The sequence below is a fragment of the Epinephelus moara genome, chromosome 10, assembly GCF_006386435.1.
Source record: "Epinephelus moara isolate mb chromosome 10, YSFRI_EMoa_1.0, whole genome shotgun sequence".
NCBI classification, from domain to species: Eukaryota; Metazoa; Chordata; class Actinopteri; order Perciformes; family Serranidae; genus Epinephelus; species Epinephelus moara.
In genome coordinates this window covers 26,769,391-26,781,078 of record NC_065515.1, presented here as the reverse complement: position 1 = coordinate 26,781,078, position 11,688 = coordinate 26,769,391, and the positions used below count along the sequence as shown (strand labels likewise).

At 42.3% G+C, this 11,688-nt stretch overlaps 1 protein-coding gene across 2 annotated transcripts in view; it reads left to right on the top strand.

Annotated features, from left to right (window-relative positions):
* Positions 1-431: 431 nt before the first annotated feature.
* The window catches only part of ddah1 (dimethylarginine dimethylaminohydrolase 1), a 95,559-nt gene continuing 84,302 nt past the window's right edge, over positions 432-11,688 (top strand). Inside the window, exons 1-2 of one of the 2 annotated variants that reach the window (XM_050054751.1) lie at positions 432-557; positions 9,968-10,295. In XM_050054751.1, the coding sequence (XP_049910708.1) occupies positions 10,002-10,295 (294 nt within the window). In that variant the 5' untranslated portion in view covers positions 432-557; positions 9,968-10,001. Of the gene's footprint in view, positions 558-608; positions 946-9,967; positions 10,296-11,688 lie in introns of those variants that run through there. The other variant, XM_050054750.1, reaches the window with a different exon arrangement.

The following is an 11,688-nucleotide window of genomic DNA, read 5'->3' as shown; positions in this document are numbered from 1 at the left end:
TAAAATCATCATAAAAACATGCCAGAAAACATCCTAAAGTGATGTATAGAAAACGTGCCTTTACCATAATCTCATTTCAGTGTCAGTTATACAGTGTCTCGTAGGAATACTGGAACTTCTTGTCATTTTTGTGCCAGGAATGCTTTTACTGATTAAAGCAATTAGTTGAATCCACTTTTATGGCATGTTGCCGTAGCCACGTTTAAAATAGCTTTAGCTTTTTCTCTGTGAGTCTAAAGGTGTGGGCAGAAATACGTTTAACAGCGTCTATTTCTGGCTTTCCAGTGCCTTTATTCAGAGGAGCTAAGCGTTTCCAGATGCGCACCAGAGCTCAGACGTAACAATATTGCCATATTTGGTATGGCAGTAGCCTACATTATTAACATATTTCTCTCCCTTTGGCCAGCAGACCACAAAGCATTCCTGACAGCTTAAAGGCTTGTTAAATATGTTCTTCATGCAGGGAAATTCCTTTGCATTCATTCCTTGAGGCAATTTGACTTTTCACGCAATGTGTCCATCACGTTTCGGAGGGGGGAAAGTGGGTCCTGTTGTAGGTAAAGTGATCCAATTTTCCACTAGAGATGTTGTGGTGTTAGTGGTGTTGGTGGGGGGAGACAAATACTTGGTCTTTGTCTCTGTTTTTTTCTTTTTACATCAGGGGTCTCAATAAGTCCCCTCCACCGAAGTTTTCAAATTATTCCGATTGATGAAAACTTTCACCAGATGGAAACCAAGTGCGTAAAGACGCAGCATAAAACCATTACTGTGACCATGAGCGGCTGGCAGAATCCAAAGAGGACATTTTGCATGAGGGCAGAGTGTTTATTTGTGTTTATAAGGATCGGACATTTCACTTCCCTCTGCCCTGTTACCTCGCGTTGTTTTAACATGACGATACACTGAGACAGCAGCACTGAACAAGACGACTGGAGAGCCTCTCCGGTGAGTTTGGACTTCTTTTCTCTTTCACTTTATTCTGCGGACTGTAGTTTAGACACCCCGTAAAACCCTGAATCATCACGGCACTCCCGTTATATGAATGCGAATCACAGCAGCTGAAATTGATTCTTAACAGATCCTGTTCGTTAGGGAAAGCAAGTAACTCCTGATTCCTGACTCCTGAGTTTTTTGCGGGTCGCTCCGTGCCTGATGTGGACAGACTGACATTAAACACTGAAGCATTTTTCAAAACATGAAGTAGTCTAGACTAGTCATCTCTCTAGACGGACTGACCTGGGCTGTGGATCATATGTGTTTTATCTACAGACCGGCCAATGTTCAAATATCAGTACATACTTCTAATGCCATATTCATATTGATTACATTGTGAACAGATCCATAACCTGTGTGTGTGTGTGTGTGTGTGTGTGTGTGTGTGTGTGAGTGTGAGTATTTGGACTGTAGGTGTGTCTGTGTGTGCGCAGCCTATTTGGATAGGGGGTGTGTCTGTGTGAGCACATGTGCAGTGTTTCTCTTGTGTGTATTTCCAAGCTGGTGATGCCAATGTGTGGCCATTTGCCCATGTAAATGTCAGATATAAGATTTTAAAGGGGCACTCCACTGATTTTAGTCAACATCGATTGATCACTCATCATGGTGAGCACAACTTAACTTATGAGAACAGCTTTAAAATGAAAGATTGAAAAGTAACCCTGATGATGTCATCATGTGGAATTGGGCTTGGAGACTGAATATATACACACAACAGAGAGCCTGCGTTACAAACTGTGGCCATGGAGTTTGAAAGACATGGGCAAAGTTTGTAATGCAGGCTCTCTGCCACCTCCATACTGAGAGCCATGTGCAGTCAACCTTTGACTCATATATGTTCTGAATATCCTATAGAGCTCCTTAAAACTATCTGAGTGGTAGCTGATCGGGTGGCTAGCAGCTAATGGGACTAACAGTGCTAACAACAGCAATAGGGCTAACAGAGCTATCAGTGTAAACCAAGGGCAGCTGGAAGCTTCAGCAATGCCGCCATCCTGTTATCCAACGTGGTCTCACTCTGAAGTCATCGAAATCTGGCGCTTGGGCTGTGACTTGTGGTGTCAGACACCTACCAACAAAGCCATCCTTTAACGTTGGCATGATACGCAGCCCGTTGCCGTTATAGTTTACCGGTGCCTGGCGGTGTCAAGAAGAAACGCGGCAGGACAAGAAAGAAAGTTATCATCACGGTACTCCCGTTATATGTCCGAGTAGGGGTGGTGGATGGGTCCAACTAATCCCGACCTTCACTCGGGAGAGTGGTGCTCGCGTTCCGTAAGATTTTAAAGCCAAACCCTGTTCTTTTTACTGAAACCCCACCACGTGTTGTTAGCTGTTAGTTGTCAATTTGCAGTGTTGTACTGACATAGTGTGTTTATTTTTTAAAGAGACAGTATGTAAATGCTAAATATCCTGTGAAAAGGAAAGTGTATTTTGAAAGCAGACAATGCATGTCACCTGCAGAAGTTGACATGGCATCCTAGAATGTCATCAACCAACGAACCCAGGGTACCTTGCACATCATATCTGGATGACCAATATGTGACAAGGTCAGAGTGAGAATGAGTTACCAAAGCATGTATGATTCAAATGTTGACTGCACATGGCTCTCAATATGGAGGTGGCTGAGCTGGTAGCTAGCAGCTGCCAGTGCTAACAACAGCAACAGTGCTGACAGAGCTAACGGTGTATTATAGAGGTGTGTGCCAGGCTTCTGTGATGCCAGCATCCCGATATGAGTTGTAACCACCTATGAATGCAGCATAGAGTGGTGGCAGCTAGCCATTGGTACACACTCGTAGGGACGCACATGATCTAACATGCAAGGGCAGCCAGGCTGTCTACACAACAAACCACAGAGAAGCTCAGATTACAGCACACACAGAGGTAGCCTGACTTCATTCTGTGCTCAGGTTGCCATTACTGAACTATATCTTTGCATAGAAAACAGTTGTTTACCACTATATTAATCCTTTGAATGTCATAGAGAGCTCATTTAACAAATACATGTTATGGGTTACTTTATGGGAAATGTAGCAGCAACTCCAAAGGCACTAAGAGTCTCGGCCATGGATCCATGGATCATTCTTTCCTTATTGCCTCTTACTAACTTTGCAGAAGTGCAACTGGTGGAATATCCCTTTAATGTCTCTAAATTGTTTGGACAGCAGGTCTTATGTCACATTTTGTTTGACTGTCCTTTACTATGTCCACCTCAAGTCTCTCAAGTGTGTATGTGCATACTGTATGTGAGTCTACATGCAGGCGTAAGGCCCTATGTGTGCATCTGCCCATGTGTTATGGGGATAGGAAACAGTGTTGTCATTGTACGTCAGTGGAGAATAACACGTGGTCATCTTTATTCCTTAATTACCCATTCAGTTCAGGAAATATTACAAAATCTGGACATGCGTCTTGCCCTGGCATAATAGTTTCCAGTTTCCTGTCTGAAAGCCCCCATCACACACACATATGTACTACACACTCACCCACAAATGAGGAGGGGGTCTCTCTCCTTTACAGAAATGATCATTGGATTATGCTCACAGCTCTGTAGCATGGTTATCTGAGCAGCTCCACAACCCCCAGCTGGGGTGCTTAAGTGATTTCACTGTTCACCAGCATTTGAGAGATTATTGTGTGTTGTGTTGTGGCTCAATGTAATGGAAACCCATTGTCAGATCCCACCAGGAGCACTCACAGTTGAAGAGAAAGCGTCCCTCAGAATTGGTTCTCAGGAAGTCCATGGCGAGCAGTTCTCAGCCTCCCCATTTATGTCTAAGTGACAGATGGAACAGAACAGGACGGCCCAGCATGTTTAAACAACAGATTCCATTGTAGTATATTCAAGATAAATGTCATAACTGGTATGCAGTGTGTACGAGCAACACTTCCTTTCTCTGTCAGCTCATGGAGCAGCAGGAAGTCTGCTGAGTTATGGGTTGTTCTTGTGTGAACGGGGGCAGTGATGAGGCCAGCGATTAAAATCCTGAGTCAAGCTCTGAATAAATGTAGATCTGAGAGGGCAGAACTCTATACTTCATAGATTCACATGAATTATACTTTTGCTGATTCTTTAAAAGGAAACAAAGGCTCAGTCCAGGCTTTTTTGATGTGTCCAGCCATTTTGTCCTTGTTATCTTGACTTAATTAAATGAGAAGGTCTTTAGTGATCTCATGGTTTCTCGTAATCTAGTTACCACACAATTTATTGTGTAATTTCTTTCCCCAAGATTATTTTGAGGCTGGTTATACTTAAAGCTGCAGAGTGCACATTTTTACTCAAAACAGTTTCACCTCTGTCTCTGATCTTGCGCACACAGCCAGTACATGGCTAGAACATCAACATCTCCCGATAGTGGGATATGGTGAACAGATTAAGCTAGAGGTTTTATTAGCATGTTTGTGCAGCAGAATGTGTCCAAACACGTGAGGCAATGATAACATCTGCTGTGATGTTGTGTTTTGTGCAGGTGCAGTAAATAAGATACCTCACTTAATCAGCCACTGCCAATGAAGAAGTTATTTCCTGTGCAAATAAATGTATTTTATGTGTTGTCAAAAACAAGGACATAATATTCCTCAGCTTGTTTTCTTGGCTGCTTTACGGGACACACATAACTTACTATCTTTATCATTTTCAAAACTCTCATTGCAGTGATTTAGTGTGAAAAGCAAACATTCCTCTAGGGTGGCCAGTCTTAAATATCTAACTTCAGCATCACATTGGCCATACTTTCCCCTGCTGTACAATCTCAGACTAATCTTATATTGATGTAGATGCATTTGTTATGTAAACTAAAGACATGTATTCCTCTCATACTTGTGTTAACATATGCGCATCTAGCATTGAATATCTTAAGTGTATTAGAGCTTAAATATTGGAGGAAAATGGCAAGACAAGAAGGTGGTGAAGCTAACTGTGTAGCAACCAAGACCTGTTGGAAGCAGCTGAATACTGAGAAAGTCATCGGTCTCTTCTTAGTATCAGACTTGGTGTATTTGTGAGATAGAATCCGATCAGCTGTTGGGGTGTGAATGTGACAGGCTCGAGGGGAAGAGAGCAAGACAAGCAATATACTTTGCTGATCGGTATAAAGCTAGAGGCGGTAAAGATAGGGCAACAGTATCACATTTAAATATCAAACAGTACCTCTTTTTTTAGACAGGATCTAAGTTGTGTTGTGAAGCACCAAAGTAAAGGCCCAGATGCACCAAACCAACATCGAAGAACTAGTAACGACAAAGGCCGACTGTTGCGTTGCCCCATGTTGACTGTATCTTGGCCAGAAAGCTGCATCTGAACACACCGCAAAGACTACAGTTTCTGAAGGTACCTTCTGTACCTGCGTGAGAGGAAAGAACTCTCCATATCATCAGACGGCCGTAGTGTGTGTGTTCGTCATTCAAAAAGGGAAACCAGAAGACAGATTCAAGACGCTAGTTAGCCAGATAGCACATCAAGAATACAACCTGATGCTGAAAGAGCAAAGAACATAGATAGATAGATATTTATTAGTCCTTCTGGAAATTCATTGTGTGCTGCACAGCAATAGACAGATCAATAAACAGACAATTATAATAACATCAAAGACAATGAAGACATCAACAACAGGGCACCTGTTGGGCACCATTTACTGTGAGCTAGTGAACAATAACACAGTTACAAACTGCTTCTGATAAAGAGCTCAATGGCTAAAAACATTACCTTATATAAAAATTTTGTTTTGCTCTCACTTCCTCTTGACTTTAGTTGTTTGTTTACTTTCTTCATTTCACTTGTTGTCCATTGAGCTGAACTGACAATCAGAACGGTTTTATCCACAGATGGGCTCTGTCATCTCCGACACCCATTCAGTATACTGAATCGATGGCAAAAACGTTGGCAAGGGCCAACTAGTGCCAGAAGTGTGGGACACACCACAACATTTGGGGTGACAGATGCTCACTGAAGGCCCAAAATTGAGTAGCAGCTGACCGTCAACTTGGTGTGTTAGGGCCCTAAGAGCACACTGCATTTTTAGTGAAATAGGGCCACTTGTTGTTGTTTGTCTAAATTATTTATAGCAAAGACTCAGTTCAAGGCGAAATCCTCTCAGATACTTTATGTATAAATACAATACTTAAAATAAAGGATATGGATGGAGATATTTTATATTCTCTTATTGTCAGTGGATCTCATGAAAAGACCAAAACCTTAATCTTAATACTTGGTTTCTCTAGCTTGTCTGGGGCGCTGAAGTTTTTAGCAAACCCTACTAAAACAGGAGTAAATAGTGCATTTGTTGGAAACTATTTTCAGATGTGGATTAGTACACATTTGGTGCATTAGTGAGTACTTATGGCAGCAGGGTTATGTATGTTGGATTTGTTTTGTTTGTGATCGTTGCACCTCCTAAAACAGTGATTCTCAATTGGTGGGTCGCAGGTCCATCCTGATTGGACCGCAAGTGACTCAGGAATGTGTCATGTTTGTAAAAAACACTTTATTTTGAAGTACAGTAAATTTCCAGCACAGAGCTTTTATGTATAAGGGCCATTTCCTGTTGTAAAGTGAGTGACTAACAGACAGCTAATTAACAGAGACAGCAAACTAGCTTTACAACATGGACAAATGCAAGTATGACGCTGACTGTATTAAACTGTGTGGACCTTGAACTAATGACTAAGGAGAAATCTGGACCCTGTGGCTGGACCAGCTGGGAACCACTATCCTAAAATGTCTTTTGACAGCCCCAAGGTCTTTTAAGATGCTACATAAGTAGCTACACAGCTAGTTTTGAACAGTCATGATCATAAATGTCACTGCATCATTTCCTCAAGCCAAGAGACTCTTCACAAATCTGACATTTACACCAAAATTTCTTAGATAGCTGAAAAACATCTTGAATCTGACCCAAGTGAAGATGCTATCAACATGCCTCCAAATATAATCCTTTCATCTTAAAATATAAATGTTTTATCATTTTCTGTCGTGCCATTTCATCATTTTATTTTCTATGATAATTAGGTTCATAATTCTGCCCAACGGCTAAGAGTTAAATATGCTCTGTGCACCTGGTGTAATCATGCATGTCTGTGTCACTTTAGACGTCTGGGATCTCATCATGAGTCCAATCATACCAGGCAAATAGGAGGTGCTGCCTTTCGGTGCCGCTTCATCCGCAGCTGGAGGATCGTGTCTGCTTTCACTCAGTTCTTTTATAGAGGCACAATGTACCAGCCAGGTGTGCCTGAAGTATGAGGGCTTTCCTTCATCTGAAGCAACCCAAATTCCTCAGCATGGAGAGAGAAAAGAGAAAGAGAGGGTCTTTTCTTGGGCCACGTCCATCCGTGATGAGGAATGATGGAAAAAAAGAAGTCTGGGTGGGGGCAGGTGTTAGTGTTGGGAGGAGGGCGGTGGTTGGTGATCCTGGCTGGAGTGGAAAAAGGAATGTGGGGCTCCTGGAATGTTTAGAGCAGTCGGGGATAATTGAGTGAATTTGGAACAAGAAAAGACAAACCGAGGTCCCGCGGTGGAAGAATGTGCTTCTGGGACGTCTGAAGAAACATTCCATCCATTCAGACAGCTTCACCGGGCCCAGAACCTTCCTTAGATGGCACCATAGGGAATATAAACCCCCTCTCCACCCTCCTTCCCTCCTCCTCCCATACACACACTAACACTGCTCTTCCTTTCACACTCTTCTCACGCTGCAGGACAGGCAGAGATCCTCCTTTAGACATATATATATATATATATATATATATATATATATACATATATATGTATGTATATTCTTTGCCCTTGAAGTCGGTGTACATTATTTCATGAAGTCTGCCAAGAGTGAAGCAGTTACACATGTCTCTCTCGTTTTTTATTTGGAGCAATTGAAATGTATTTTAAGTAACCATGGGGATCAAATGGGTTATACAATTCTTGCTCTACTTTTCGATGTCATTAGCATCGTACAAATCCAGATGTGATTTTGCAGTAAAGGTCAACCATTTATTCCACTTTTTCCTCTGGGAAACTTCCCATTACAAACATACAATTTACTATGTCCAGCCATGGTTAAGGTCTAGAAGGTCCCAACAGGCTTTATCTATTGCCTTTTTGCAGGCTACCGTTAAAAGTTGACATATATACTGGTCCCCCCTTTCCATTACTTCTTCCATTATCACACCAAGATACAACCTAAAATGTCATATGGTCTCCCAGAATTCGACAGCCTTTATCATGAGCATGTTGGAGTGATTGATATCCATGTGGCAACACGACATTGCAACACTGCTGTTGAGTATGAAATAGTATATTTTCCAAATGACATTGTCCTTTTATATTCTTGCCAAATTAAATTTGTTCTTGATATCACCCATCTCAATCTCAGCTTTCTGAAACTCATCGTAGCATGCTATATAAATCATACGATTATACGGCTAGATTTTATGAAGTCATATCAAAGTGGTCTAATACAGACATCACTATGTGGGGGGTCCATGTCATTGGTCCGACAGCCCATTGGTCCAACACCCCATTAGTCCGACGTCCCGTTGTTCCGATATGTGATTATTACTGTATTTGTGTACCATAGAGGATCAGCAACACAACAAAAGTAGGCTACTGGTCGAGATACAAGTGTCATAGAGACACGGCTTATGTGTTTGCCACTTTCTTTTTCATTTTAACCCACACCATGATCTTTTCCTGACCCTAACCAAGTGGTTTTTGTGCCTAAACCTAACCAGACCTTAACTACAGGCATCATGATGATTTCGGAACAACAGGACTTCGGAACAATGGGTTTAATATGGTCGGAACAATGGGCTGTCGGACCAATGGGCAGTTCCCTATGTGGGGACGTGACTGTGAATGTTTACAGTTACGATTGATTCTAGGGCTGTAACTAGATGATTTTTTTCTAATTGTTTGATCTAATGGTGGAAGCAATGCTTCTCAAAATTTTCTAGAACCTAAGTTGATGTCTTCAAATTGCTGGTTTTGCCCAACCCATAACCAAAACCCAAAGAATTCCAGTTTACTATCACATGAACAAACAACCCTAACCCTAACTCAAACAAAAAGGGGGACTTGGGTTGGGAACCGGAGGGTCGGCTGTTCAAGTCCCTGTCCGGACCAAATATAAAGCATGGACTGGTGGCTGGAGAGGTGCCAGTTCACCTCCTGGACACTGTTGAGGTCCCCTTGAGCAAGGCACCATACCCCCAAACCGCTTGGGGCGCCTGACCAAGGCAGCCCCCTCACTCTGACATCTCTCCACTTTGTGTACGTATAGGTATATATGTGTGTGTCTTTCGGACCTGTGTGTTACTGACAAAAGAGTGAAAAAATATAGTGAAAAAATTTGAATTTCCCCTCAGGGGGATTAATAAAGTATATATAAATTAAAAAAAAGAAAAGAAAAAAAAGAATCAGTCAGGACCAAGGTAGTGTTTTGCATTTTTGCTTGAAATATGATACATTTTCTGTCGATTTACTAGTTAATCGACTAGTTCTTTCATCTAAATGATTCCCATAAATATTCCCGTAACACTATATAAAAATATGGAGAACTAATATAAAATATGTTATGGAGAAATAACTGAATTCCTTCTTTAAGAGACTTTTAAAGTGTGGAGGAGTTTGACTTGCAGGCTGTGCTCTGCTGATCCACTGTGAAATGGATTGAGCCATTAGGTACAGTGTGTTTCTGACTGTCACTTGTTGGGCTGAACGCCTCACTGAGGGCTGACAGACTCGTAGGCTACACGTGATGGTCGGTGCGCGTCACCGAAGCGCTGTCGCTCGCCTGGAGACTGAAGCAGGGCTGACTGACACTGTATAGCAGGCTACTGTAAATAAAGAATAAAAACCCAACCAACTAGCAGGAAACAAATAAGCAAGCCGGGCAGCATCGGGTTAACTGATAGTAGTTTCTGTCATTCATTCGCCGAGTTGTCTGTAAGGGTGTTTTTTCACTCCTTTTTTTTCCAGATTTGAGCGTGCCAAGTAAAGGGGAAAGCAAAACATGGCTGGTTTAATGGCAGGTTTTGGTCATTACACCCACGCCGTCGTCCGGGGAATCCCCGCGTCCCTGGCCGCAGAAGCGCTCCGGATCAGCCCGTCGGAGGTGGACCTGGCCAAGGCGCGGAGGGAGCACGAGGCGTACGTTGAGGTCCTGGAGACGAGGCTCGGGCTGGAGGTGGTCGAGCTCCCCGCGGACGAGTCGCTCCCGGACTGCGTGTTCGTGGAGGACGCGGCCGTGGTGTGCGGTGACACGGCGCTCATCACCAGACCCGGGGCAGAGAGCAGGAGGGCAGAGGTAGGACAAGTGTCATCTTCCACAGCATGATTCAATACTCCGAAAATAAAAAAAAGTTTGATGTCAAAGTGGAGAGGAAGGCGACCTCCCCTCCCTCGGTCGCCTGTTGTACTCACTTGGCATGCAATTAATAGTCTGCAGGGGTGCATGATGGAGGGGTAGATGTTAAGGTGGCTGATCTATGTGACAGTCTGATTATTAGCAGGGATTTAAAATTGTGTTTCTCGAATCTTGGAGTCACTTTGTCATTAACTCAATTAGACTCCACTCCAGCTGCATAAATCAAATCTTATGCAAAAACGTGTGAAACTATAGTTTTAGGTCTCACCCTGCAGGAGGCCTACATATCTGAAAGTGCCAGATCACATGTAACCATATTGTGCACCAGCCTATACAAAGAGGTATGGTGATTAAGCATGAGGCAACGCCCATTTGAAAGACTACAATGCTTTTGTCAATATGTGATTGTGCTGCCCAATAGATTCTCAGTAGTCTGAAAAAATATTGAGTTTTTGCACATTTCTAGTGTAGTACACTTTTCTTGGTAGTGAATGGGATATTGATTGTCAGCTGTCAGTTCATATTATATTTAGCTTGTCAATATAATTCATGTGTTACATTCAAGGCATCCAAAAAGGTTTTATTTCATAACTCACAGGGTAATTGTCTGATTAGGATCATAAGGAGACCTATAGTAGATGAAAAGGGAAAATATAGAGATGTATTTTAGGAAATTAGGTTTTATGATGCTGAAATTAATGAATCAAGACCTTAATTTTGAAAACAAAACAGTGTGAGTGCACTTGTTTCCTAGTGAGGTTAGCTGCAATGTAGGGTAGCTGTGTGTGTGTGTGTGTGTGTGTGTGTGTGTGTGTGTAAGTGAATGACAATGATTGAAACGGTAGGACGGCTTCTGTGAAAGCCCCTGTCATTTCACATCAGAGTCACTTTACTTGGCTCACTGGTGCTAATGGTCCCCAGCCTCACTGGCGGCAGGGATACTGATTGAAAAAGCTCGGCGTCGCTACCTTCAGCCACCACATTTGATTTATTCTGAACGTGGTACAAGTTACATTAGCATGCACATGTGTGCACGCCATCAGCACTCTGCCAAAACCATTTTTTCCACATTTAAATTGTGATTTATTTATATATATATATTTTTTCATATTTCATGAAGAGATAGCAGTGATTTGGTTTCTCACCCCTGTTCTGCTCGTGGGAGCCGTCAGCTGTGATGAATGAAAAATTGGCAAAGTGTGATGTGCAAGAGCGTTAATAATATGTTTGCAAAAACAGGACTGTTCAAATCACTGTTGGATTCCATTAAATGCATGACTATTTATTGTCTCGGGCAGAATTATAAGGGATTCAGTTGTATGGGATACTTTTA